Source organism: Crocodylus siamensis, chromosome 2, assembly GCF_052110815.1.
Source record: "Crocodylus siamensis isolate JL-2025a chromosome 2, ASM5211081v1, whole genome shotgun sequence".
Taxonomy (NCBI): Eukaryota; Metazoa; Chordata; order Crocodylia; family Crocodylidae; genus Crocodylus; species Crocodylus siamensis.
In genome coordinates this window covers 254,905,661-254,933,504 of record NC_143396.1, presented here as the reverse complement: position 1 = coordinate 254,933,504, position 27,844 = coordinate 254,905,661, and the positions used below count along the sequence as shown (strand labels likewise).

Genomic DNA, 27,844 nt, shown 5'->3' with positions numbered 1-27,844 from the left:
TGTTCACTGTCATCTTTTGAGGAGCCCAACATTTCTCTCTCTCCCTTCTTTCAATGCAGTTCTGTGCATTCCTTGGTTCCTGCCTGGTTCCCTTTGTCTACCTCACAGTGCTGGAACTGTCCAAGTCATTGCCAGCAGCATTGCTGTCAGCTTTCATCCTGATTTTTGGTAAGAGTTCATGTGTCCACCTGGAGAACCTGAACAGTTCAGCTGGGGAGGAAGGACTAACTGTTGTAGAAGCCATCCTGAAGGCAGGTTGACTGCTCAGATACTTTCCTTTCCTGGAGTCTCAGGTCATCTGTCCACAAGGAGACACTGTCAAGAGATTGTAGACAATGCCTCTCTTCTAGGAGCTGAATAACTGGCTTTTCATTCAAAGTGCTCCCAGAGCATTTCACAGCCTGATCTAATTTATAAGTAGTTCTGTGTTATTCCTCACTTAAGCAGTGGAACATATTTACGCTTAATTTAAAAAACTGTATACAGGATAGATATCGAACTTTGTCGACCACCTAAATGCATCTCTGATGAGAGATATAGCAGCTGTTTAACAGTGTGTTACAGTTGAAGGTAGGAAGTGAATAAAGATTCTGTGTAGAATCAAAAATACAATGAAGGATTGAAACAGACAAAATTGAAATTACCTGAATCAGGGCTTCTCCAGGATGTTGGTATTAACACACTAACGCCTGCAAACACAACACAGGGTTTTTAATATCCTCCACTCATGGCATGGTTTTTAAATTCATTTTTGTATCACCTGAAAGAGAGTCTTCTGAGCTTCACAGCATCCCCTGGTGTTGTGCTGGTGTGCGATTTCAGTATTGGCTTTGCGGAAAGAGTGCTGCTTACTATAACATTTCCATTCATACCGTATTTCCTGCTTGGCAGTTCACAGCGCTGTGTAATATCATTTGGAAAAAGCCTTGTTTCCATTTCCAGTATTGCCCTTGACTAAGTAAGCTAATTGATTTACTAAGCTGTAGTTTAGCTTTGTAACTGAGGCATCTCTTGGTGTGTCTTTTTTCAGATACAGGTTGCATTACACTGTCCCAGTATATTCTGCTTGATCCCATTTTGATGTTTTTCATCATGGCAGCTGTGCTGAGTATGGTCAAATATAACTCCTGTGCAGATCGGTAAGATGGTGATTTTTTTTTTTGAGTATAGTATAGATGTTTGTCCCTTCATGCTTGGACAAAGAGAGAAGATGCCAATGCAAAAGAATTTAGTTGAATTTGAACAGAACAGGGCTCAGTCTTAACAGTGGGAGTATGTGATGCCTGAATTTGGGATGCTGTAGCAGGGCTAAGTGGGACAAATGAGTAGAAGGGGAATGAAGGGAGGTTATTTGGCCCATGACAGGAATAAAGATTATTTTCAACACAATTGTTTATGACAATAGAAAAAGTCAAGGCCATGAGACAGAAAGATTTAGGAGAGAGGACTGACTAGAATTTGTGATGAGAGAAATATTAACAGGACTATTGATGGTATGCAGTCGTGTAGAAAGTTTGAAAGTAAAAATTAGAATATTGAACCCCATATAACATGAAAAGAAACCAGTTGGGGGTCATCATGTGCTCAGGTCAGCTCAATGAAAGATGAGAGCAGTTTTTTCCACCTGGTTTGCTCTCTAATAATAAGAGTTTTGATACGTCATCTTGCTTTACTTTCATCAGTGCCAGATCAAGGGAGCTCTGCTTCTTCACAAGTCCATTGACACTTATAAAATCCTTCTGGCTGAAATGTCAATAGTATAACTTACAGCAGTTGGTTCCCTTGAATTTTTTTGGAAGTATGTTTATGACATTTCTGAATGAATCTGATAAAATTTCCAGGCAGATTGATGGATGCAAATTCAAACAGTGTGATCTTGCTTATACAGGACATTTTGGGGGATGCTGGAAAGCTTTTGTATGATGGGGCCGCACAGGACACTTTCACACAATAGAACCAGAATCAGATGATATGAAAGTGTAGAAAGCGGTAGTAGGGTTGGAGTGCTGTAGCTGTGATGGTCCAGGAAATGTCCAAGAGCCAAGGCTTTTTTTGATACCTTTTATGGAACCAACTGCGTAGTTAAGAGAACTGTTGGACACAGTTTTGAGCATCTGGTACCTTCCTCAGGTGACCTGACCAATACCTTTCCCAACTATATAGTTGGTCCAGTAAAGGAAAGATGCACTAATTCATGGCCTTTTGCACTGTATCAAACGTGCTGCATGATCAACTGTGCCAGCCTTGGTGTGACTGTTGTAGGCATGGCTGAAACATGACTTGTGAAGCCATGTAATGCTGTGTGCAGCCATCTTCATCTATAACAAAGGAGCTATGACCTGTAGAGACTACAGACTATCCTACCCACTACCCAGTGTTGCATCTGACCAGCTCAAGATGCAGCACTATATGCTGAAACCTGACATGTTCCCATGTCTCTTTATTCAGGGAGGTGAATATCTGCTTTATTTTACATAAATGTGAATGGCCACTGCCTTCTGGTTAGTTGCTGGTGTAGCTTGTGGTTGAAGGACGGCGTAGACACCCCGAGGCAGAGTCAGCGGTAGAGAGTTAAAAGGGTTTCATCCACCTTTTTCATGTCTTCTCTCATATTTGATTTTAGTCTTCTTATAACTTTTGTTTTTTCCCCCACTTTGTGCTAATTAACTTTGTGGTGTACACAGTACCATAGCAAGGGTGGTACCAGCAGTGGAATAGCACTGGGCATTCTCACCCTAGGCACTACCTGAAGGGAGGCAATAAAAAGCAGCTGCTGCTGGCAGCTGCGCAAACACAATTGCACATAACAGCGACTGGAAGTTGTCACTGCCCCCAAATGCTGTGTGTGCAGCACTGTGCCTTTGTTGCTAGCTGCACATAGGAAGATATTCTGTCCCCACATCTTTCTGGCATCTTTCTATGCACACTTTATCTTATCCTACACTGCTTAGTTCTTCGAGTGTCTGTGGCAGCTCGGAGAAGAAGAATCTTTGTATTCTTCTCAGTCCCATACATAAGAGGCTTGGGCCTTGCTCCAAACAGTTATGTCAGGTTATAGCCTTGGATTTGAATCCTATTCTATGAAGAGGAGACACAGGGGTCTCTAGGCATTGGCAATAGTCTCTTTGCACACATGAAAATAAAACCAGTGAGTGATTCCTGAGAAGTGGAAGAGATGGCTGCTGTCACAGGTTGTGCAGAGGCCCAGGGCCTGCTCTGAGCAAGCAGATGGTGTCCTTTGTTTCTTCAGTATGCTGTTCTTTGTGCTCATAGCCACTGTCTCACCAGTGACCTGCTCCATCTGTTGTGCAGGCCCTTCTCTCTCCCTTGGTGGTTCTGGCTGAGTCTGACTGGGGTGAACCTTGCTGGAGCGATGGGGGTGAAGTTTGTTGGCCTCTTTGTAGTGATCTTGGTTGGACTGAACACGATCTCTGATCTGTGGGATTTGCTGGGGGATCTCAGCCTGTCACTGGTGAGTATTGTGAACTTTTCTTTTTGTTAGTTCTTTTTTCTTTATCGACTTCCCTGCTTTTAATATTTATGAAAACAGCTTAGTACCAGAACTTCGCTGCTATTTTAGGTCCTTCAGTGCCAGATAGTAACTAGAAATGAAAGTTATAATGCATAGATTGTCATTTTGTGAGTTTAAAAGCTATATATTGGTGGGATGTAATGCTACAGGGGTGTATTGGAAGCACTGCCATTGTTTACCAGAGGAAACTGACCTTTTGAACTGGGTACATTTTATTTCACTCTAGGCTGCAAATATATATCAAACATGTCTGTAGGTGGTCCAGAATCCTACAACATGGCCTTCTAAAGAAAACATAAGACCTAGATGTTCCTAATTTGCAGAATCTAATTTGCTTATAATGAAACAACTTGATGCTGTCTTAATTTTCGGTACAATGATGCAACCTGCATGGACTAAAAATCTAAGTGCTCCAGCATGATCCTGTGGCTCATCTGCAGGGTATGTTGTGACTTGCAGTCTCCGTGGCTTATCCCGATGCACTGAAGATGAAGGCAGTCCTAGATTGCTTCATTTTATACAAATTTAGTTTAGTTTTTGGGGTTCAGGTAAATTGCCAGTAGAATCATTTCACGAAAAAACATGTTGGGTGCTATGGATTAAAATCTTGCACCTAGTGCTTAAAGCTGTGAAATCTGGTATCTTGTCCTCTGATGCAGTTTTTAAGATCTGGCGGCTTGTTCAGAAGCACACTTTTGGAAAAAAATGTTTAATTCTCTTCTTATCCCAGCCTGTTTCTGAAGCTCAGAAATTTATTTTCTTCCCCTTGCTGGTTTTGTCCTTTTAAGTTTCATAAATGCTGTTTCCTAGCCCCCCCCCCCCGTCCCCATGTGATTTGTTTTCTCTGATTAATGTGAATCGATATGGGCTGCAAAGCTGCGGTGTTTCAGCTCCAGGGAAGTGCTTCTTGCACATACAGTCAGTTAATTGTATTTGAAATGGAACAAATCCATCATGCGTAAGCTTTCTGCCAGCAGACGGCTGCAGAGTGATTTCATTTGTGCTGCTGGCAGCAAAGAAGGAGAGCTCCAAGTCTTAGAATGTGTAAAGAAATCCATTGACGACAGAAGAGAGGCGCTTGCTGAATAATTAAACATTTGGCAACCATTATTAGCAAAAGGACTAGTAACGGAAAAGCCTATCAGCACAAATAATTTATCTCTGTATTAGCTGTGGAACTGATTTTTGTCTGTTTACAAGTAATGTTTTTTGGAAATCCAGTGATTTCCTGAACTAGCACCTCATATTCTTTCCTAAAAAAAATCTTTGTTGGTAGAAATCTTGCAGCCTGCCAAGGAACTGCTTAGCTCTTATGTTCCCAGCGCTCTGTGTGAAGAGTAACCTGCAAGAGAGATGTGCTTTGCAGTCCCATTCAGGGGCATTCCTGCAGTGGCTGCAATTAATCTGAACTGTTTCTGTTGCAGATCATGTTTGGGAAACACTTGCTGGCACGAGTGCTCTGCCTCATCCTGCTGCCTCTTTCCCTTTACATGGCTCTGTTTGCTGTTCATTTTGCAATATTAAATAAAAGGTATTTCTCAAGCATGTTTCTCTTAGTTTTCTTCCTTATCATAGGAGGAAAATTACCCCCTGCCCTTTGAATTGGGAATCACTATTTTAACTCTCTTGACTGTTTTTTTTTTTTTTTCTGGTAACGTTTTAGTGTTAGAAGTCAGAAGCCATGTCTTAGACTAAAGACTCTGCCTGGACTAAAATATCGTTCTTAGATGGTCTGTGTGTGCAGAGCACCTAGGTCAAATTAACAGTTGGACTATGCTTTAACATGCTGGCAGTGCCAGACTGTGTTGCAGCCCCATTGTGGATAGATGCATATAGATTATTTAAAGCTGATAGTGCATGTGGTAGGTTTTTCATGTATACTTTTAAATAGTGAGAAATAGCAACTAACTCAGTGGTCCTGTCCTGCTTTGCAGAAATTACCATAATTTTAAGATCAACAGCTCCCCTTTCTCCATATTATTCAACATATTTATACCCTTTTAATGGGTAGGGAAAGTGACTTACACAAAGCCATAACACAAGCCATTAGAAGAGCTGGGACAAGAGCCCTGACTTCATCCTAGGCTAGTACTTTAAATATATAACTGTCCCTTCAGTGCCACTAATTAGATTATGTCAGAGGGTGTAGGTGCCTTTTTACAGAAAACAAAGTTCTTTTTTCAGTAGAACCTGTGCTTGGAGTTGACCAAAGGATAACAGTTCTGCTTTGTGGCAACTACTGATTTTCAGACATTAATTTCATTCTGCACTGAAGCCAAGTTTGAACTATGGTTCTTTTTCATTACAAACAGGAAGGGTGGGGAAGGAGGGCAGAGGGGAGGGCAAGGCAGGGACCTATCCAGAGGGGGTGCAGTAGTGTGGCTATACCCTCATTTTGGATTGCACCACACCACAGGAGCCTCTGGGTACTTTTTCAGGTCCCTAATGCTGGTGAAAATCCTCCCTCCTGCTCAAAGGCATGCTCTTTCCTTCCCTTCCCCACCTGCCTTTCTTGCTCTTTCAGTGGCAGAAAAGCACTAGAGCTGTTTCTGCCCACTGGTGGGTGCTGGGCTCAGCTGGGAACAATGGCAGCAGGGGTAGATGGTGGGTTCCCCCTCCCAGTGCCTGTTCCCAGCAGGGTAGAAGCAACTACTCTTCTCTTACTCTGCCCCTTTCCCTCCCCAGCTGAACCCAGCCTCCACTCAGCTCTGCATCCTCTTTGCTGTCCTGGAGCAGTGGAGAAAGTAGCAGGGACAGGCAGGGGAATGGTGGGGGAGGGGAAGAAAAGGAAAGGTGGGAGGAGAGGGAGTGGTCCTGAGCAGGAAGGGTAAGGGAGGGAGAATTTTCACCTGCTTTAGGGTCTTTAAAAAGTCTGCCCTCACTGGTGGGGGTAGAGGAGGCTGGAAGCCAGGGTTTGCAACGCAGACCACTGCTCCTCCACTTTCCTTTGAGAAATCCTGGATCTGCCCCTGGGTGAGTGTGTGTCAGTCCCCACTCTGTGGTCTGATTGTCAGACTATGAACTTGGGTTTTGGGGAACTATATTTAAGTCCCCACTCTGTCCAAGTCAGAAAAGTTTTCCATCCCAATTCCCTCCAGTCAAGTAGAATGGATGCTTAAACACAGGTTTTCTGCATCCCAAGCCATTGTCCCAACCAGACTTTCTTTCTCTCTCCTCCTCTGTTCTGTGGACCAAAAACTTTCCAAGGAAGACTTTTTGGAAACAGTCCACCTTTGCAAAATGTTTTGATTAGCACTACCCACATTATGTTAAGTGTTTCCAGTGAGAGAAACTCCACTCCAGTTCCCTGCGCCCACATTATGCCAAGTGTTTCCAATGAAAAAGAATAAGGAGGGCTGTATAATGATGGGCCACACTCTAAAGGTAGAACAGCTGTCAGTACATGTGGAATGGGTACAGTGGATAGTAAAGTGATCAAGGTGGTAATTGCCCATATGGTGGCAATAGAAGGAGAACTTAAGAGGTACTTAAAAATAAATAAGCTATTTGTTATCTTTACTCCCTGAGCTTGAAGGCATGAGTCTAGTGGTCTCACCAAAACCATCTTGACTGTTGTGGGCCTTTAGTGGCCACTGAGAAGGATTCTGACTTGCCCAAGGTGACAGTGAATCAACATTATGTGTCATAGAAAGAAAATTACTGTACCTTGTGCGGAACTAAAAGGGTGAGGCTTTTGATGGCCTTTGATGTCTTGAAATCCTTGAGGCTGTTGAAAATTGCTTGCAGGAGTATATACAGGTATCTTTTGCCACTACATGTGAGAGCTAGGCACCTCATGGAACTTAGGTCCCTCTCTTGTCTGTATTTTGAGGCTGACTAGTGCAGGGGTAGGCCATGTTTTTTGGTCGGAGTGCCGAAAAACACCACAATACCTACCTCGGAAGGTGCTGGGTGCCAGCATGGCAGAAAAACAAAATGAGGGCAAGGGGTATGTGGCAGGATGCCCTGCTTGTGCCCCTGCCCCCCCCCCCCCCCCCAGCCCTACTGCCCTTTGCCTTCCACTCAAAGCCCATGCCCCACAGATCGGGCTCTGTGGCTGCCAGCAGCTACCCTGGCTCTGGGTAGCTGCTGAAGCCCAGGCTGCTCCCAGCAGGGCTTGTAGCATCCCAGCTGCCTGCTGGGAGCAGTCTGGGATCCCGGCGGGCAGCAGCTCCCCAGAGCCGGGGCCAGCTGCAGCCAGGAGGCTCCAAACAGCTGTGCTGGGGTCCGGGCTCTGGCATCAGCTCCATACTGGCATGTGCAGGCACGCCTGGGAACAGGTGGTTGGGGAGGGGGCTGAGGCAGCGCAGCCCTGGTCTCTCCCCCACTCCCAGCATGGAGGTGATGAGCCCGGTGCAGCTGTTTGTAGCCAGCCTGGGATCTGGGCAGCTGCAGCGGGCAGCTGGGCTCATCACCTCTGTGCCGGGAGTGGGGAGAGACCAGGGCTGTGCTGCCTCAGCCCCCTCCCTCACCACCTGCATGTGCCGGTGCAAAGCTGATGCCGAAGCCCGGCACAGCTGTTCAGAGCCTCACGGCTGCAGCTGGCCCCGGCTTTGGGGACCTGCTTCCAGCCGGAATCCCGGGCTGCTCCCAACAGGCAGCTGGGATGCTGCAAGCCCTGCTGGGAGCAGCCCGGGCTCCATCGCTAGCAGCAGCTATGTGGAGCCAGGGCTGGCCACGGTGTGCCAAGCAAAATGGCCTCATATACCACGCTCGGCATGCATGCCAGGGGTTGCTGACCCCTGGACTAGTAGTTTTGCATTTCTTGCTTAAAAATGATTTAATTCCTAGCTTATACATTCCCATATACTCATGGTCTGTACATTCTTTGCTCTCTTCTAGTGGACCTGGTGATGGCTTCTACAGCTCTGCCTTTCAGTCCCGGCTGATTGGGAACAATCTTCACAATGTCTCCATTCCAGAGCGTAAGTGTTCAGGACCTTTGGAGAATAAACAGCTCAGACTAATACAATCAACATCACCATATAGGCAAAACAAAACATAACAGTCTTGAAATCCAAACCCCTTGTAAGCCAGTGGGTCAGTTTGACAGCTGGGTCAGTCCAAATAAAGCCTGCATTCTCAAGGTTAGATCCCTGCGCCTTTCTTCAGGGTCATCTTATTCATCAGAAGCTTAAGGCATACGTGCCTGATCCAGTGCCTTGTTCCAAGTTTCTTTTCTATATTTTTTAATAATATTTAAGAAATGGTTACGGTTTGGATTATTTTTTTTGCCACTGCTGCTTTTGCCTTGCTTTTTTGTCTTTTACTCTGCTTGGATCAATGAAACAAGATTTGGCAGTTTCCCTTATTTGTTTTAGGTGTTGGATAACATGATGCGTGTTGGATTTGTATCCATCTGTGCAAGAGAAGGGCTTACACTGAAAATGTGAACTCAGAATACATACTTGGAATCAGAGCCTTAGGTCCAGCTGAGCTGTATTTAATGTAAAGCTGGGTACAGCAGATAGCCAACTGATCAAACTGGTGATTGGCTATATGATGGTAATGGATTTGTTAAAAGCTTTTAAGACTAAATAAGCTATTAATTAGGGAAGCTAAAGTTGGCTTTATGTTATTTTGTGGTTCTCAGATCCAGAGTTAGGACCATAGATTTTGCTCATGTCATTTAAAGCAGCTTTAGCACTGCTTCGCTTCAGCTTTTGCCCAACTGTCCCCTGTTCCAGTAGCAGGGGACTGCCAGAGTGCAGTGGTGCTCCGGCCAAATTTTCTCCCTTTCTCCAGCCATGTCTGCTGTGCTAGGGGCTAGTTGGCAGCTAGTTAAGCTTGTTTTAATATCTCCTGTGAACAGCTGAAGGGCACAAAGTACTGAGGCTGAGTATCTGGATCACTCTTGGCTATTCCAAGAAAGCTTCCTAGGAATTAATGATGAGAGAGAGCTTTGCTTTGTGTATTTGACAGCAGTGTGAGTACATGTAATCAGTTCCCTACATCCCCCTATGTAGTCAGTCTGACATTTTTTCCTATTGCTTATATGAGTCTTTCTGATAGCAATAGGGAAAAGAAAAACAAAGTGGGGGGATAAAGTGGGGAGAAGGTTAGGTTCTAAAACAACAAACATTGGCAGGAGGATTCGGGCATGTGCAGGATATGAAACTGGTTTTTTTTAGAATTACTTAGGTCATAGTTGATTATGCTCTTTAAAGAAAAAAACCCCTGGACTTCTACTTATTCAAAATAATCAAAAAAATCAAAAGAAAAAATGTTCTGTTGGTATAATCTCCTTTCTGTGCTCTTTCTCCAAAAGCAGATGTTGTGTGTTACTCTAGTTCTGCAGTATTGCTGGATTGCTGGAAGTGTTTAATAATAGTTTGTAAGTAGTAGGTTAGTTTCATAGTTTCTAGGGTCAGAAGGGACCTGAGCAGATCATCAAGTCCGACCCCCTGCCATGGCAGGAAAGAATACTGGGGTCAAATGACCCCAGCAAGGTGTACATCTAGCCTCCACTAGCTGATAGTAAGTTGTTTGTAATGATATATCATGGCGGGGGCAGGTGGGAATGGGCTTGCTTGAAATAAAGGTTGGAACCTGTTCTGTTAGTCCCTGCAGTGCAGTCTGACTATGGAGTGATGTTTTATGGGAGAGCTGCCACAGATCTGACTCCCCTTCTGTTTCTTTTAGATCTGGCATATGGCTCTGTCATCACAATGAAGAACCTTCGAATGGCAGGGGGGTATCTTCATTCACACTGGCACCTGTACCCTGAAGGAGTGGGAGCACGTCAGCAGCAGGTCAGTGTGTTGCTGTTGTGTGTAGGATGTCACTGTAACACTACAGCCACCTTGTGATATATGCTCTGTTCCATTTGGAGCTGCTATAAGATTTAAATCCTCCGGTAAAAACAGCTGTTCTTTCCTACTGCCCTATTCCTTTGTCATTTTGCCTGGGAAGGTGCAAGTCTGGAACCAACTTCCGAGAGAAGTGGTGCAGGCTTCTACCCTGGGGGTGTTTAAGAGGAGGTTAGATGCACATCTTGCTGGGGTTGTTTGACCCCAGTATTCTTTTCTGCCATGGCAGGGGGTCGGACTAGATGATCTGTTCAGGTCCCTTCCGACCCTAGAAACTATGAAACTGTAAGTCCTCCCATTTTCTATTTCTGGCTAAAGTTGAAGCCAGAAATGAGGGAGAGCTTCAAGGAACTGAAGCTCTTCTCATACATCGTGATGTTGTGGTACACACCTCTGATTAATGTGTTATTCCTGAGGCCTCCAGCACTGAGCATTTAGATACAGCTGTGACAGAGGCTACTATGGTTCTTAGATTCCTTATTAGAATTTTAGGAGGGGACCAGGACTGTCTCCTGAATTTGGTCCTTAGTGGGAAGACCTTGGTAGTAGAGAAACCTCAAATGATACCACTCTCACACCAGAAGGATTTGCTTGCAATACTGAGGGTGCATCATAATGGAGAGATTTCTTCCATTTTGCCCTCTGAACATGTGCCAAAACAACTTAATAATTTGTTATATTTCCCAATGAAAGAGCAGCTGCCACCTGATGGAAAGCTGTGAAAATCCTTGTACATTAGAATTTTGAACAAGCCTCCTCCATTCTTTCCCATTAGATTTGTAATACTGTTTCTGCAGTGCAGTTCCTATGCTTATCAAAATTCTGCAGAGGTCTTGCTCCCTTTTGATCAGGGAATCCCTGCTGTACGTGAAAGCCTAAAAAATACCTTCTGAATTTCCCTATGGGTACTTTAAAATGCCATCTCCTTCTATGGACAGAGGCAATTTGTAACTGCTTCAAAAGGGGAGGAGGAGTTGCATGTATCAGCTGTTATGCTGTACCTGTTACCACTGCGTGCTCCTGTAGCCAGACAAGTGAATAAAAAAAAAGAAGTTAAAATTGCAATAATTTTGCTCCATTTGTTATGTATTCATGCTTCTGCAGTGATACAAGTATACCATGCAGCTACCTATTAACCACATTGCCTTTGTGGAGAGCATTAAGTGGTAAAAATAAAGGCATGGAGTCTCTTCTCCTCAGTTTTGTTTCTCTTCATGGTACTGACCTCTCCCGCTATCCTGGGCACGTCACTTCCTCATTTTATGCCTTGTTTTCCTCCTTTTAATACTCACTGCAGCACTGGAGACACTTTATTCAGTAGATTAGGTTTCTTTACTTTCATAAACTAACAGTAAAAAGAAACAATTCCTTAGAAGTAGAATCACTTTGTATCTGCTTATTCCTAACCAAAAATCCTAATTGTCTCTTCATGGCGGTATTATTTGTTGCCGTGGAAGTGACTGAGGTGCCACTTGCAAGGTTTCTAATATCAATGGCGGGAATTTCAAGAGTTTCATGCTGTACAGCTTGTTGTGGAAAGAGCCTCTGAACTAGGGCTGAGAGGAAATAGAGCTGCGTGATTTAGAAGTTATTACCAGGAAAACAGAGCAATAGAGGAAAGGTAGAAAACTGCAAGTGTCATAGCACACTGTAACACAGGTACTGCATTTCCCCATTTGGTTGATAGATTTGTGGTTTGGATTACTTGGGGTCTAAAAACTAGGACTTTTAACTGGGGGCAGCATCACAAAGTTATCCTATATTTATTTTATTAGCACTGGATATATTTGGTATTTAGAGTTGCTGATGAAAGGAGCTTGTTCCTTGGCCAGACCCTGACTTGTTGGGTGAAATGATTTTTCATTGTGTTTCCAGGTCACTGCCTATTTACACAAAGACTTGAACAACCTGTGGATTATAAAGAAATATGATTCGAACACAGGTAAGCAGAACACTAACAAATAAGCCATCTAACTGATACTTCTGTTTTTAACTAGCATGTTCTTGCATAGCCTCTTGGGTAACAAAGCAGTTTTTAGGTGGCTGACAGTGGAGAGCTGTGTGCCATGTAAATAAATCATAACTTTCATAGATTCATAGACATTAGGCCTGGAAGGGACCTTGGAAGATCGAGTCCAGTCCCCCGCCTGAAGGTAGGAAGTTAGCTGGGGTCATAGGATCCCAGCAAGATAAGCATCCAATTTGCCCTTGAAGGTGTTCAATGTAGGTGCTTGAACTACCTCCGCTGGCAGGCTGTTCCAGATCTTGGGGGCTCGGACAGTAAAGAAATTCTTCCTTATGTCCAGCCTGAAACGGTCTTGCAGTAGTTTATAACCGTTTGACCTCATCATCCCTTGGGATGCTCTGGTGAACAAATGTTCCCCCAGATACTGGTGGTCACCCCTGAGCCTGCACTTTCCCAGGTTAAAGAGTCCCATAGCTCTCAACCGGTCATCGTTGGACCCAAACTTTATTTTCCTTCCAGATGTGATGTTCAGCTTTTTTCTGGCTACGAGCTGTGATGATAACTTGCTAGACAACCACAGACTGCAATGAATACATACAATGAATCGTATTTGATTTACCATATTTTTTTATTCAGAGGTGTGTCTCCCAGACTACAGGTTCCAGAATGCAATAGATTTTTTTTCTTAGTGCATGGCTGCTTGGGTCAAAATAATGTTGGACATTGGGAATAGTTGTTTGGACAGATCATCCATTATTTAGATTCCTCCATGGTATATCTGGAGCATGCTTGTTATATAGGGTTTCCTTTCTGTGTTAGTTTTGCATAAATAAAGTTGATGAATGGCTGCAAAAAATCATTCTTGATTTATATTTCTAATCTGTGCTGAACAGCGTGGTTTCATCAATTTCCTTATTGGACCCAAGGGCAGCCAAAGTCTGTTTTAGAATACTGCCACAGAGTTTTAGGGAGGAACCCTCAGGGCCAGTTATTACACTTAAATTAGGGTTCATACTGCTTCTAGAATCCACTGATGTGATTTACTGAAGGCAAAAACTCGGTATTCTTAAAACTCTTCCTTCAAGAACTTTGATTCATTTTTCAGACTTGGTAATGAGATCTATTTATGCTCTCCTTACAGATCATTTGGACCCTTCTTGTACTGTGGAGTTTGTGAGACATGGAGATATAATTCGGCTGGAACACAAAGAGTAAGGATATTTCTTGGGATTTCAATAGAATCAGCATTTGAGATAGGACTGGTGATGGGAGGACTTGTCTCTAGACCCCTCTCTGCCATGAATGCTAGGCTTGAAGACTATCAGGGTATTTTGGTGCCCGTGTCTTATGTCTGTATTTTCCTTCCTTTCACTGTGCAGCAAGAAGGTCTCCTTATTTATTCATTATGTATAGGACTTTTGTTGCCCTCAATCATAGGAAAAGTTTATGGAAAATATAACTAGTTAAAGTTAAAAGTTAGCAGTCTTTAAAATTAACTTGAGTTAAGTTAAATAGTTCCACTTTCAACTAGTTAAAAGGTAAGTTAAGAAGAGAGTAACTAGTTAAAAGTTAAGTTGATTCGTGAGAAATTCATGAAACACGGTGAATTGCCTCTTAGCATAATTTTTAATTTTCAAATGTAATGGGTGGGGTTCTTTTCCATGAGCCCACAGAAGCCCACTAATTTACTTGGAACTCACCCTGTTTTACCTGAAAATAGTGTTATACTTGTCAAACAGTTTTCAAAATAACAATTTACCAATACCTATGCAATGTTAGATCCTTCACACCCTCTCCATATGAAGTACTTTGTAAAAATCAATGCATCATATAGGTATACCAGAATAGCAGAAAGGAGATATTCATAGCCAGGTGACAAATGAAAGCTGTTCCTGCAGAAAAGCTCTGTTATTACAATTTTTATTGCTCAAAAGGTAACAAGAGGGTATGAAATGCAACTGAATTAGAAATAATGAAAGTGTCTGAAAATCAGAATTAGACTGAAATGAGAAAATCAGTTTAAATGAGAAAAAGAATGCTCGGTTGCATAGCAGAAAGTATTTAAACATGCTTATTGAACTTCAGCAAAAGCTGCATTTCAAAATTTACATCTGACAATTTTCCTCTTCTGTCTTGCAAAACTAAGCCCCCACTACTGAACAAATGGTGTATATGGGCAGATGAGGGAATGAGTGTGTTATAACGGATGAATAGTTTTTCATAATAGGTAACATCTCAGGTAAGTTTCTCACATATCAGAAGTGGGCTGCTGGTCCTGATCTTCATTAAAATTAAAAAATTCATCATCTTCTTCACCCTCACTACTTGCTCTCACTGTTACTGGGATCAGTGTCTCTGCTTGTTTGTGTTTGTTTCCTCTCCTGCAGCCAACTGGCTGCCCTGTTGACTTCTGCAAATGCACAGACCTAAGGAACTCTGGAACTTGTAGTTCTTAAGAGAACATATCTCCTAGGAAGGCAGACTACTTTCTGTCTCTCAGACAAGAAGTCCTAGAGTTTCAATAAAGAAATATCGTTCCATGCAAGTCCTAGAGAGTGTCTGTGTCAGGAAAAACTCTGGGAAAGCTGGATTTCAATTTTTTAAAACTTAACTTCTACGTCAAAAAAAGTTAAACTTTTTTTTTAACTAGTTCAAGTTAAAAGTTAGCCATTTCTTTAATTTTTTAATTAATGAATTAACTAGTTAGTTCCCATGACTGGCTGCCCTATGCATTATATCACATTAGTCTGCAATGTAGTAGCAGCCTGTGACATTGGAAGCTTTCAGAAATTCATGCTTCAAGCTCAGAAGTCATGAAATTTGAAAAATAACTGTTACATGCTTACTTTTTGTGTTCTAGAAACTTACTTTTTTTTGTAAATGAAAGCTGTGAGATTCTCACAGATCATGGTGTTAGCAGCTGGGGCTTTAACACTGAAGATGTGCAAGTCACAGTAAACTCTTGACTTGCCAACATGATTTTGTCAACTCTCATGCTGAGCAATGCTGGGTCCTGAAATGGGAGACTTCCCAAAAAAACTGTTATGCTTTACAAGTGATTTGCAAATGATCCAACAGATGGCACTCTTCCCTTTGAACCATAAGTGAATGGTCCAATATGCTGTTGGGGAATTCTGTGCAGCTAGAGGATGCAGTCTTTTGCATGAGAATCAAACTGATGCTCACAAGTAGTCTGGACTTTGAGGATCTCTTGCCACTATTTGCAAGCATTGGGCTTTTAACTTCACTGTTTTGGGCTCTTCATAAAAGCCACACATCCCTTCAGTTGCAGCTGAATGTTTTCTCTTCTGTGTCCTAGCCTGCAATGTTCCATGGTCAGTATACTTCTCTACTCTACTTCTAGAGGTGGCCGAATACAGTTTATAATAAGTAGTTCAGAAAATGAATTTGTAATGCCTGCAAATTGCTGGGAGGGGGGCTCATATATGAGAGTTTTTATTGTTGATTGAAAGAAACATTCTTCCCACAAACCATCCTCAGCATTCAAAGTGAAACATAGTTTCCCCTTGTATTTCATTGCAGGACTTCTAGAAATCTTCATAGTCACCAGCATGAGGCCCCCTTGACAAGGAAACACTTTCAAGTCACTGGATATGGAATAGTAAGTGAAAAGCAAGAATACAACCTCTCTCTCTGTTGGAGGTGGGAGGGGAAGGGAATTCACTTCAAACCAAATGACTTAATACTGTTTTTAATTTTATCTTTTAGCTATTTTTTAAAATGAATGACAGCACTTAGAGTAAAGGGGGAGGTTACAGGGGACGTTGGAGCAGGGTGATATATGTACATTTGTAGGTGTGGAGAAAACCTTATTTTATTATTGAAGACTTGGCATGTCACCTATTTAGGTTCTGTATCAGAATACATGTATATGAGACTTGACAAAGAATATCTTGTATTTGAATACTTGTCTAGCTTTATCCCAACTATATAGTTGGCCCAATAAAAAATATCACCCTAAGAAATCCTTACCTCTCCCCTATATATGAGGAAGCATATCCCTGACTCTGGCAGCCCCTGGCTCTTTAAATGCATAACTATGCAACTCTAAAGCTGCAATGACAAATATTTTCTGTATTTGGCCTTGTGGTATATACAGATGGCTTCTAGGGTCTAGGCTGAGCAGTGAAGAAACTCTGTAAATGTTGTCAGCTTTGTCTCCAAAGATGAGGAGCTATTATTTACTAGGGTATCCATTCAAATGGTCCCTTGTTTAAAATGCATTTGCTTAGCCCAAGAGACCTGTAAGGCACGGAGGTAAAGAGGTTGAGGCTTAGCAAGGTACAGATGGTAGGAAGGCAGTAATCATGAGCTCATTTATAATAGCTGTTTCCTGGTGAGGAATTTATGTTGTTTTTACTGAACAGGTTGAGTTGGGTTTCTTCCATGTAGCTTTGTCAGCATGTTTCAGAAGATTGTGTTTTACTGTGCCTCACTTTGACAGCTGTTTTCTCTTGTGCTGTGTTTGAATGGTAGAATGGAACAGGAGACTCCAACGATTTCTGGAGGATTGAGGTGGTGGGCAGGAAGTCTGGGAAACTCATCAAGGTCCTACGGAGTCAAATCCGACTGACCCACGTGGCCACAGGGTGTTTATTGGGCTCCTCTGGGAAGACTCTTCCGAAATGGTAAACAGGCTGCACCCAGCTTGTGATTCTTCCTGCCAAAGATCTATTGCTGGCAGCTGATGTTCATCATTGTCACTGCTTTGCCTTTGTTAAGTAGCACTTGTAAATCCAGATTAGGAGATAATAGCTTTTTTCCCCTCTGGAAAGGTTCCTCTGTCACCTCACTTCAGGCCTCTTGCACTTCCCTTCTGATATCCTCTGTTGTTAGTCACTGTTGTAAATAAGATGGCAGATTAGATGAATAATTTGATCTACTGTGATGATGTCTTTGATTCCATAATGGAGTTGCTATAGGCATGGATTGACTTAAAGTGATAATGACTACATTGCCTGGACAGAAGGTACAAGATGATTTGAAATTGGGAGCTACAAATGCACATCGCCTCTGAAAAGAAGGTCAAGTTGTGTCTGTATAAATATGGATTTAGATGCCTAATCTTAGGCACCCAAGTATGAAAAAGTTTGTCTTCATATTTACAGCAGGCTTAAAGTGGTAGACCCATCTCACATCTAGTTCAGTTTCTGTCTGCGCAGTGATAGTATAAGACTTTTTGGGTGTGCTGGAAAGGATCTGTGAAGGTTGACGACCTTAATTTGTGCTGCTGGGAAATGTCAGCGTGAATGAAAAAATCAGAACTGAATTGTAAATGGTGATTTTTTCAGAAAGCTGGTGATTTACTGTCCTGTTTATCAGGGGCTGGGAACAGGTGGAAGTCACTTGTACTCCATATCTGAAGGAGAATCCCAGTTCCCTCTGGAACATTGAAGATCACATCAATCCTAAGTGTAAGTGATGTTTCCTTTTTTCCCCAAAATCTCTTGGAACATTTTGTGTTGGGTAGGTTGGCTTGTTTTCAAAGGAAGTGAGGGGTTATCAAGTGGCTGTTGCAAGGCATTGAGGGTGTTTTTACATGTGCTCCAGGGTGTGGGGGAGGAAGCGTTTTAATTAGAGCTGCCCTAATTAAAATACCCACAGTGTCTCGTGTATTCAGTGTCCCACGTTTCTAAATGGTGGTGGGAGTGTTTTAACTAAACCTCGTTCGATGATGAGCTTTAGTTAAAGTGCCCCTGCTGCCATTTGAAATGCAGAGGTGCTGAATACATAAGACACTGCAGCATGCTGGAGCACTTTGATTATAATGCTCCAGTAGACTTGATTAAATGAGTCCACTCCAACATGATCTAATCAGAATGTATTAGAGCATGCGTACAAGTGCCCCGAGTGTTTAAGAGTCCTGGTCCTCACTCCGACCTCCTCCTCGCCCTCATCTCCAACTCGCTGGCTTTGGCACTGACCAGCTACATGAATTTAAGCCAGTTACTTAGCTTTAATCTGCCTCATTTTTTATATCGTGAAATGGTTATACTTACAAGAGGCATAACATAATGCATTTTGAGATCTTCAGGAGCTGCAATTATAGTCGGTACTCCCTAGTTAAGACTGCAGCCATTGTTCTGTTATGAGGAATATTTTGAGCTCTTCTTATATTTGCAACTGAAGGAACTATTGTTCTGAATCTGCCTGTGATTAATCTATGTGGATAGCAGACTTTTGTAATGATTTTGTTTAGAAATGTAGGGTCCACTGTACTTTGCATTGCACTTGCTGTGGTTTCATTTGCTTGGACATTACAATAATGAGACTGCTACTAATAGCTTTAAATAATGGATGATAGAATTGTAGCATGGATTAGAGACAGACTTTAGCCTTCCAGTTATGACACATGTGCCCTCCAGCACTATGCAGAAGCTATACCTGTTTCACAACCTTATTCCCTGCTTCATTCAACCTGTATTATTCAGCTGTGTTGTGTGTCCTCCCCTCACCTCGCCCACCCAAGGATAAAAGGGACAAGAAGCAGAAATGCTTCATTTCTGTTTTGCAGAAGGCTTGGGCAAATTGTGGTTTCATTAAAAACCCCTAACATTTTACAGCCTTTCAAAAACATCAGATTCAAACTAAAATAATTAAACTCTGGGCTCATGGTTTGGCAAGAGCCTGCTCCCATTGTCATGCATTTTTGCCTTTTTACACATGTGGCTGATCTGTGAATATACAAGAGCCTGTGAGTAGCAGACCTCTTATTTCTGCCTCAGTCCAAAGACTAATTATTTTGGGAAGCTTTATCTATTTTCACACTCCTGAAAGTACAGCAGGAAATCAGAGTGTGGATCAGTAGTAAAATCCACTTGAGAATGCTTTTATGACTGCAAGAGGTTGTGTTTAGAATATGAATAAAATTAATTGGGGACTGGGAAGATACCAGAAGCAGATTCCTCAGAGATTTGACATGGGAGGAGAGCTTATTATGCATGTGTTCGAGGAAGGCATCTTGCACAGGTTTCTAATTCATTTCTCTTTTGTTTGATCCATAGTGCCTAATATCAGCCTGGATGTTTTGAAACCCTCCTTCACAGAGATTCTTCTGGAGTCCCACATGGTTATGATCCGGGTAGGGCAGATTTATTTCTAGACCATTTTTTTTCCTTTCTAGCTAAATACAACATTTACTGAGATGGCCTGGGGATGGCGGGTAGGAAAGACAGTATGCTTCTGTAGCTTAGAGGAAGAAGGCTGGCCTTATACTTAATTTCCATCATACAGTTAGGAAGTTCTGGGTTCAGTTCCTAGCTGTGTTCTACATTTGATTTGATGGTAGGCTAGTCATTTAATTTCTCTGTAGTTTAGGTTCCCTCCTGTAAAATGAGAATGTTAATACTTCCATTCCTTTCTTGGTGGTTATACAGTGCCCCTGCACAGTGCTGCACAGTGTATCAATAATACAGTTGTAATTGAGGCCCTAAAAGTGTGTAGACCCTGGATACCTAGTCCCATAAGAGCACATTAATACCTGATGAGAAAACTGAAAACCAGTTATCTTTCAAAAGCTTTCGATGCTGATATTCTCTGCCCTCCTCACCCCTCTTCCTTTATCACTGTAGGTCTTTGTTGAACTGTAGTTCTTCCTATAGTCTTCTCCTCTGAGGCCATTCTGTATAACCCCAGTTTAGTCTTTTCTCTTTCCTGTGCCTCCTTCTCTGCTATAAATAGGAATGATACGGACCTCAGAGAGGACTCTGAGGTTTAATTTCTTATTATTTTGTAAAGCTCTTTTTAAACTCTGAAAAAACAGGGACTATAGTATTATTAATGGTAATCATTTCCATGGCAACCAGTTATAACATTGCTCCAGGTAAGGAGACATCAACAGAACTGTTTCCATGGAAATAATCTTAATGTCTCAAGGAGGACTCTCTTTTTGGAGCAAAGGAAAATCTACAGGAGCAATTGGACTCTAAGCGAGCTGAGATTCTGCTCTTTCTACAATGTCCTCAGCTGCAGAAACACTGTCAGAGAAATGTAAAAGACATCTTGAAAACATTCACCCTTGTGCAGTAATATCAAACTTTCACTGTCTTCCAGGCTGCTGTCACATGAAGGTAACAGAATTTTGCCCTTTGTGTGCTCTTCAGATGCTCCATCTAGCAGATGGCATTGGCAACTGCTGTTCACTAGAGTATCATATGTACCTGTGCACGTGCCCGCACCAGCCTAAGTTTACATAATACTGTGTGGTGCAGGAAGCAGTACCTGTAGTGAATCAGAGACGGCAAACTTTAACTGGGCTGGAATTTTCCATCTTGTATGCCGGCTTTAGGTTGAATTTAAAGACATAATCAGAAAAACTAGTTAGGCTGTTTCTGAGAGTGACAATGATGCTAAGGAAAAAAGTGTCTTGTTTTACCCATGTTAAACATACAGTAATCTTACCCAAGACAGAGGCTAAAATGGCTTTGGGCATATGCTCAGGACCATTTGAATGTGTAGCTATATTGCCTCATTTCAACATACAAGCTGGGAGTGCATGGGCACATTTCAAGTGGGAAACCTGAAGGCAGTATAGATTGCCTTTGGTAAGCTCTGGTCTCTGTGTTTGAAATCAGGGGCTTCAGGTTTAGAAGGGGTTGCTCTGGGGCTGAACTTACTGTGAAAATCTGCCTACATCTTGCCAAGTTATGGGACTCTGAAAATCAGTATTTGCACATACTCAGTAAATACAGTTAGAGTAGCAACTTCCCATCACAGTTAATCTTCTTCAGCAATGTGTCTGTCCTTCCCTGGTGCTTATCTTCTTTCCTCCTCTCCTGTGAGCCTCTATTTTCCCACTTTATCCATAGCACAGGCTCATTGGTACTGCTGTTCAGTGTGCCCTATTCCAACCCTCCCTTATCTTATTGTTTCTGCTATCCTTTCCCTTGAGCTGTCCTTCTCTTGATCCTTTCTACTGTAACTGGTACTTCCTAACTGCTGAGTGCTTGACTCTTCAGCATACTTTTAATGTAGATTTTCATGAGTAGTATCATTATAGAAACTATACAAGGACAATTGTTTGTAGGTTAATACAATACTTTGAACCAAATTTTCAAAATATAGCCTCTTAGATTGCATGCCCACATTCACAAAGCACACGAAATATCAGATTTGAATTTGCAGATTGAGATGTTAGATAAATACAAAATCGTAGCTCATGAAAAGTGCATGATGCTGTCACACAGGGCTATTTATTACTTGGTAGGTTGGGCCTGTTCAAAGAAAACATGTCTTGATTAAACCAAATGTAAAGTTATACATCTAGGAACAGGGAATACAGGCTGCATAGCTAAGAGAGGTGTTTAAATAGTTTCTAGCCTTACAAAGGAACAATTTTTTGCTTTCAGGTGTTTGATTAAAGTCTGTATTGGTGGTGATTAACCTACGGCCCATGGGCTGAATTCAGCATGTAGAGTTGTCTCATCCATTCCATGGGGCTCCTTGCAGGTCTGGAAATGTGGCAGCAGGGGCATGGTGGCGACATTAATTTCAGTGATAACAACATGGTGACTGTGGCAATTAATACTGCTACCACTTCCCTGCTACCACATTTCTGGATTTGTGGGGAGCCCCACAGGCCAAATGACGTGACCCATGTGCCAGAGTGCATCAGTATGCAGGGTTGGGCCAATGTGTAGGATTCAGCACATGGGGCTGGGCTGTGGCACCAGATCGCACTGGCAGACCAACCACACTCACTCGGGATCAGGCCTACAGACTGACCCTGCACACAGGATGTGGCCCATGGACTGGCCTAGTGCCACTCATCCAGTCTGTAGGTTGGATAGATTGAGTACTACTAGGCTGTATGGTGAGTCTAGTTTCCCTTAACATCAGTATGTTTGGTTCAGTGCAGCTACAGCTTTGCCATACCTGTTTTGGCAAAGTCTTTGTACTACACATCTAGAAACTGTGTGACTGCTGCAGTCACTGTGTTATCAGCACTGAAATTCTTCCTAGAAAAGTCGCCCTTCAACTTGGGGAAGAGAGAGATATCTGAAAGAGTCCGAACTGGTGACTAGGTTGGATGGGTGGCAGCTTCAAAAGCACATTTGGTTTCTGTAGTTACTGCTGCCTGGAATGTGTAGGGTGAAGCATAGTTCTGGAGAAGCCACAGCCCTTGATGTGGCTTTCCACAGTGCTTGCTCTCGATGGCTTCTTGCAAGCACAGCCATTCACTAGCACAGTATTCCCCATGAATGGTCTTGCTTGTTGAGAGGTAGGCAGTCCATTACAATTGTCCCTTCACTGTCTCAAAAACTGGGCCATGACCTTACTGACCGATTGCCATCTTAATTATTTTGCGACGATTGCCATCTTAATTATTTTGCAACACAGAGATTGGTCATTTCTTTTGCATGCTCTGCTTTTCAGTGTCAGGATTAAGGTGTTATGAGATATAGGGATGGCCTGTGTCTCATCCCGAGTCACAGTCTTGCTCATGAATTTTTCTATGTATGTTTGGAGCCACCTCAAGTTTCTCTGGAAATGTTAAGTTGTTCTTTTTCTGATCAGTGCTTGACATTTTGGGCACCTGTCTTGCTCAACACCTTTCTCATGTCCAAGTTTTCATAGAGAATGTCAGACAGTGACCCACTGTTGATGCCTGCAGCCTCAGCTCTGCTTGACTTCTGATCTTCAGTCATTCATTACTGTTGTGTAGCCTATGTCAATTTATTCTGGTGTAGTGGCCTCAGTGCTTATTCTTCCTTGCTTAAATTCAGCAGCCCAGTTATATTACAATGTGTAAAAGGACATCCTCCCTACCATATATTTATAGATTTCCTTTGGGTTCTGTCCCTTTTTTTAGGGAAGGTACTTAAATCAGTGCTTTGATTTTCATCCTTCTATAGCTGTCAGATTCTGGGGGGACTGACTCCCTTTGACACATCAAGATATGCAAAGATAATAATGACTGCCAAGAGAGAAACACATCAAAATATCAATACTTTGACTGGTGAGAGTTGTTGGGCTTTAACATCATTAAATAGTTCAGGGTAATTCTTTTCTGAATATGTTTGCTTAGAAATGGATGTAGGAGACATGATGGACAAGCAACAAAATTTGAGCACAGAGTGCAGTGCTGTGATAAAAAGGCACATGATCCTTGGATGTATAAACAGGGGAGGAGTAAGCAGTTGGGAGGCATTTTTTGCTTGCATTATACAGTGGTGAGACTGATACCAGAATGTTGTGTATGGTTCTGCTGTCTACTTTTTAAAGAAGTATGCTGAAAAATTGGGAAGAGTACATAGGAGAGACAAGGAATTTGCAAGCTAGAGAAAATAACATACAGTGAGAGAATAAAATAAAAATCTGTTTAGCTTGTCAAAAAGAATGAGGTGACTTGATTAAATTGTATAAGTAGCTTCATGCAGAGTGAAAAACAGGTATTAAGGGGTTATTTAGTATAACAAACCAATGGCTAGAAGATAAAGCCAAAAAACATTCCAACTGGAAATGAGACATACATTTTAGCAGTAAGTATAATTTAATCACTGGAATAAACTGCCAAAATAAATAGTGGATTCTCCTTTTGATTATCTGTAGATTAAGAACTGATGCCTTTTTGGAAGTTATTTTAGTTGAACACAATTTATAAAGGTCATTGTAAGGGTACTAGAGAAACTTATGGGCCTGTGACATGCTAGAGGTCAGATAATATAATTTGATGGTCTCTTCTGGTTATAAATGTAAGCCTGTGAATAATGAGCTCCCTATTCTGCTGGTGCCAGTGGTCAGGCATACAAAGTACCTTGGTCTGTGTTAGACTGACAGTCCTGAATCTAGTTTCTAACTTTCTACTTCTAATCAAGTGTCAACTGGTCTCTGAATTTATGGCATAAATCCGGTTAAACTTAGCCTTGTTTTTGATGATGAGGTTACTCGAGATGACCACTTGAGGTAGCAGGAGTTCTGCTGAGAATCATCACTTGCTATAGTTTCTTACTTGTGCGTGTGTGCATATAGAGCTTTGCCTGTGTGTGTCTCAAAATGTCAAATGTTTTTTCACTCCCATTCTGAAATTATAGTGAATTATAACCGCTGCCATTAATTGTTATTTCACATAAACCCATGCAAATGACCTGTAGTTTTATGACCCAGAATGGTGAGTTATTGTGTAGTACCTATCTTGCCACCTCACTTGGGCCATAGTCAGTGATGGTTGTTACTGTTAAGCTCTGTGCTTGGCCTGCCTAACCTTCAGGTGCTCATGAAATCTAATGTTTGGTTTGATGTTACTGGGAAGGTCCCAATTCAAATCTGTCTCCTCTGTGTTCTGTACATGATGGGCTTAGTGAGGCTCCCGCATAGGCGGCAATACATCAGGGATGAGGACCTGAGCTGGGCATCTCATACTGACTTCTGGGCCAGCTTGTCATTTCATTACTGGAGCATGATTCAGTTTTCAGAACATTTTTTTACATGACTGTATGCTAGTGAAAGGAAGAGCCCAAACAAAAGCCCTTGTGATGAGAGAATGATGTGACTTGCTGTTAATTGATATAGCTGTGGGAATTTTTTCTAGAAGAGACTGTTCCACAGAGGAATGTGGTAGCTCCAGCGGGATCCAACACTCAAATCTGAGTATTTCTAAAAGGGTGTAATCAGAATATTTGCTTCTGCACATGTGTGAATACATCTGAGAACAGAACAACTTTCCTGTGTTCCTGAACAACTCCCTTGAGGAAGAGTATGATTTATAGTAATTTTCCTTTCAACTTCCCATAGGGAAATAGTGGCCTGAAACCAAAGGAGAATGAAGTCACATCCAAACCGTGGCACTGGCCTATCAATTACCAGGTATGTTGATAAACCCACTTTTCTGTCTGGTTGAAAATGCTTTAGATTGGGGTAGAGTATCTCTTTATTAAAATGAAGATGGTGTGGACATTATTTTGGGCAGAGCTCAAATAATTTGGACAAGGGAAAGGATTCTTCTCAGCTGTGTCACTATCTCTATAAGGATGACGATAGATACAGGCTCAACAGATAACCTAATCTTCCCTCATTTTCTGATCTCTTTCTCCTTAGGGCCTGCGTTTTTCTGGCATCAATGAGACAGATTATCGGGTTTATTTGCTGGGAAACCCAGTAAGTTGGGGCATTTTTGCAAAACAAAGGAAGTGCCTTTCACAAATATTAAGTTCTCTCTTTTCTAAAGACAGGCTCCCTACTCTTTCTCCTTTCTAGTTGCTCTTTCCTACTCCTGTTGTGTGGTTGCATTTAGCACTTTCTTGTCATGTCTTATGCACTTACTACCACTTCACAGTCTTCCTAAGAACCCAGACATCTTTACAACTAGATCTGGACAGGTTACAGAGGTGGGTGGATGAGAATAGGATGGGTTTCAGTACGGACAAGTGCAAGGTATTGCACCTGGGGAGGAAGAACCAGCAGCATACCTACAGGCTGGGGAACACCCCTCTTGTCAGCACAGAGGCAGAAAAGGATCTTGGAGTCACTGTTGATTCCAAAATGAACATGGGCCGCCAATGTGGGAACACAGTCAGGAAAGCTAAACACACCTTGTCATGCGTCCATAGATGCATCACGAGCAGGTCTAAGGGGGTGATCCTCCCCCTGTATGCGACATTGGTCAGGCTACAGTTGGAGTACTGCATTCAGTTCTGGGCGTCACGCTTCAGGAGGGATGTGGATGGCATAGAGAGGGTCCAGAGGAAGGCTACTCGCCTACCCTGCTGCCCCCTGATCATGCCCTATGAGGAGAGACTATGGGGCCTGAACCTGGTCAGCCTCCACAAAAGAAGGCTGAGAGGGGATCTGGTGGCCACCTACAAACTTGCCAAGGGGGACCAGCAGGCAATGGGAGAGTCCCTGTTCCCCTGAGCACTACCAGGAGTTACAAGGAATAACGGCCGTAAGCTGACTGAGAGTAGGTTCAGGCTAGACATCAGGAGGGACTACTTTACAGTCAAGGCAGCTAGGAGCTGGAACCAACTTCCTAGGGAAGTGGTGCTCGCCTCTACCCTGGGGATCTTCAAAAGGAGGCTAGACATTTACCTTGCCAGGGTCGTTTGACCCCAGCATTCTTTCCTGCCCATGGCAGGGGGTTGGACTTGATGACCTGCTTAGGTCCCTTCCGACCCTACCAACTATGAAACATCTGTCTTTCCCATTCAGGTAGTCTGGTGGCTGAATCTAGTCACTATCGGAGTGTACTTCCTAATGACAACTTCCACCGCTGTGGCCATGAAGAGGGGAGTTCAGCAGATGACTGAACACAGAGGTGAGGCCAACTCTCCCACACCTACTGCATTTGTACATTTATATGTTCACGGTACAGGAAAGCTCCTCATATCCCTTATATCATGGAACATGTATCTGCTGTATCATGGGTCTCAGCAATTGAACAATATATGTTCAACTAGAACCTGTATAAATATTTAAATTACATATGGTTGTAGAAGTACTAAAGCTTACTATTGGAATGAGGTAAATGTCAAGAAAAAGAGAGAGACTCATTTTATGCAAGCTGGAGAGGACCATTCTGAACCTGTGGTTTGACCTCTTGAGGTCATGTATTTAATTCAATGATTGCATCCAGTTCAGCATCTTGTGGTGAGCTCCAAGGGAAAGGGATCAGTTTGACCCAGGGGAGATGGTTCAATTGAATTCATCTTGCTTTATGATTCTGTGACACATGCTGTATTTAATATTATGCATCCCTGTTAAAATGAAGCACGCTTGCTGGTGCCCAGTAGGGAGCTGTTAGAATCAAAACTAGTAAGTGTATATTAAAAGCTCTTTGTTTTCCATGCTGCCTTCTCTGTAGGTTGCAGAGCCCTTTACAGAGCCTTAGAGATCAAGTCTTACAGCAGCTTGGTGACATAAGCCAAGGTTTGCCTATAGAAAAGGTTCAGGGGAGAGGGATCCAGACTCAAAATTATTTTAGCTAAGGTCACATGGTGAGTTCATTGGAAACCTAATTTAGGTCTTCTAATCCCTTTCCTGTGTTCTAAACACCAGACCACAGTCCTATTTAGGCAGTGGCTTGATGAAGCTGATGTTAAGCATATTAATAATGACTGTCACTTGTATTTGAGTATTACTACTATTGATACTGAAAATCAGTTTTCACATGTAGGGTTCAGGAAATGTGCCAGGGCAGGTTGGTGTCTATGGTCTCTCGTACTGTCAGCCAAGGTGATGCGATGATATTCTGTTGTTCGTTCTACTTCCTTCATAGCATGTACTTATCACGGGCCTGGCAGATTGTATGCAAGAGAGATTGGAGAGTGAAGTTTCATATAGGCCAGGGGTGATGAAGATATATCTACCACTTGTCTCGCCACCAAATTTCTGGACCCATGGAAAGCCCTGTGGGTGAGATGGTGTGGCTCTACATGCCAGATTGGGCTCACAGACTGAACCTGTGCACTGGATTGGGCCTGTAGTCTGACCCTGTTTCACTCATCTGTCCCATGGGGCCAGATGAGTTGGGCATCACTGGTTTGGACTGATGTCTCGAGCCACTGTAGACCTGCTCCATAC

The 27,844-nt window shown here is 42.6% G+C and overlaps 1 protein-coding gene across 5 annotated transcripts in view; it reads left to right on the top strand.

Annotated features, from left to right (window-relative positions):
• POMT2 (protein O-mannosyltransferase 2) overlaps nt 1–27,844 on the top strand; it is a 49,068-nt gene that overhangs the window by 6,678 nt on the left and 14,546 nt on the right. For 4 of the 5 annotated variants that reach the window (XR_016440353.1, XM_090033772.1, XM_090033770.1 and 1 more), the window contains 15 exons: nt 60–168; nt 1,031–1,139; nt 3,313–3,472; nt 4,957–5,063; nt 8,375–8,457; nt 10,175–10,284; nt 12,217–12,283; nt 13,449–13,518; nt 15,851–15,929; nt 16,805–16,956; nt 17,651–17,742; nt 19,333–19,409; nt 25,061–25,132; nt 25,364–25,423; nt 26,474–26,579. Coding sequence is in view for 4 of the 5 variants with exons in the window: in XM_090033772.1 (XP_089889898.1) it covers nt 60–168; nt 1,031–1,139; nt 3,313–3,472; nt 4,957–5,063; nt 8,375–8,457; nt 10,175–10,284; nt 12,217–12,283; nt 13,449–13,518; nt 15,851–15,929; nt 16,805–16,956; nt 17,651–17,742; nt 19,333–19,409; nt 25,061–25,132; nt 25,364–25,423; nt 26,474–26,579 (1,453 nt within the window). In the remaining variant the exon portion in view is untranslated. The remainder of the gene's footprint in view (nt 1–59; nt 169–1,030; nt 1,140–3,312; nt 3,473–4,956; nt 5,064–8,374; nt 8,458–10,174; nt 10,285–12,216; nt 12,284–13,448; nt 13,519–15,850; nt 15,930–16,804; nt 16,957–17,650; nt 17,743–19,332; nt 19,410–25,060; nt 25,133–25,363; nt 25,424–26,473; nt 26,580–27,844) is intronic. The other variant, XM_090033771.1, reaches the window with a different exon arrangement.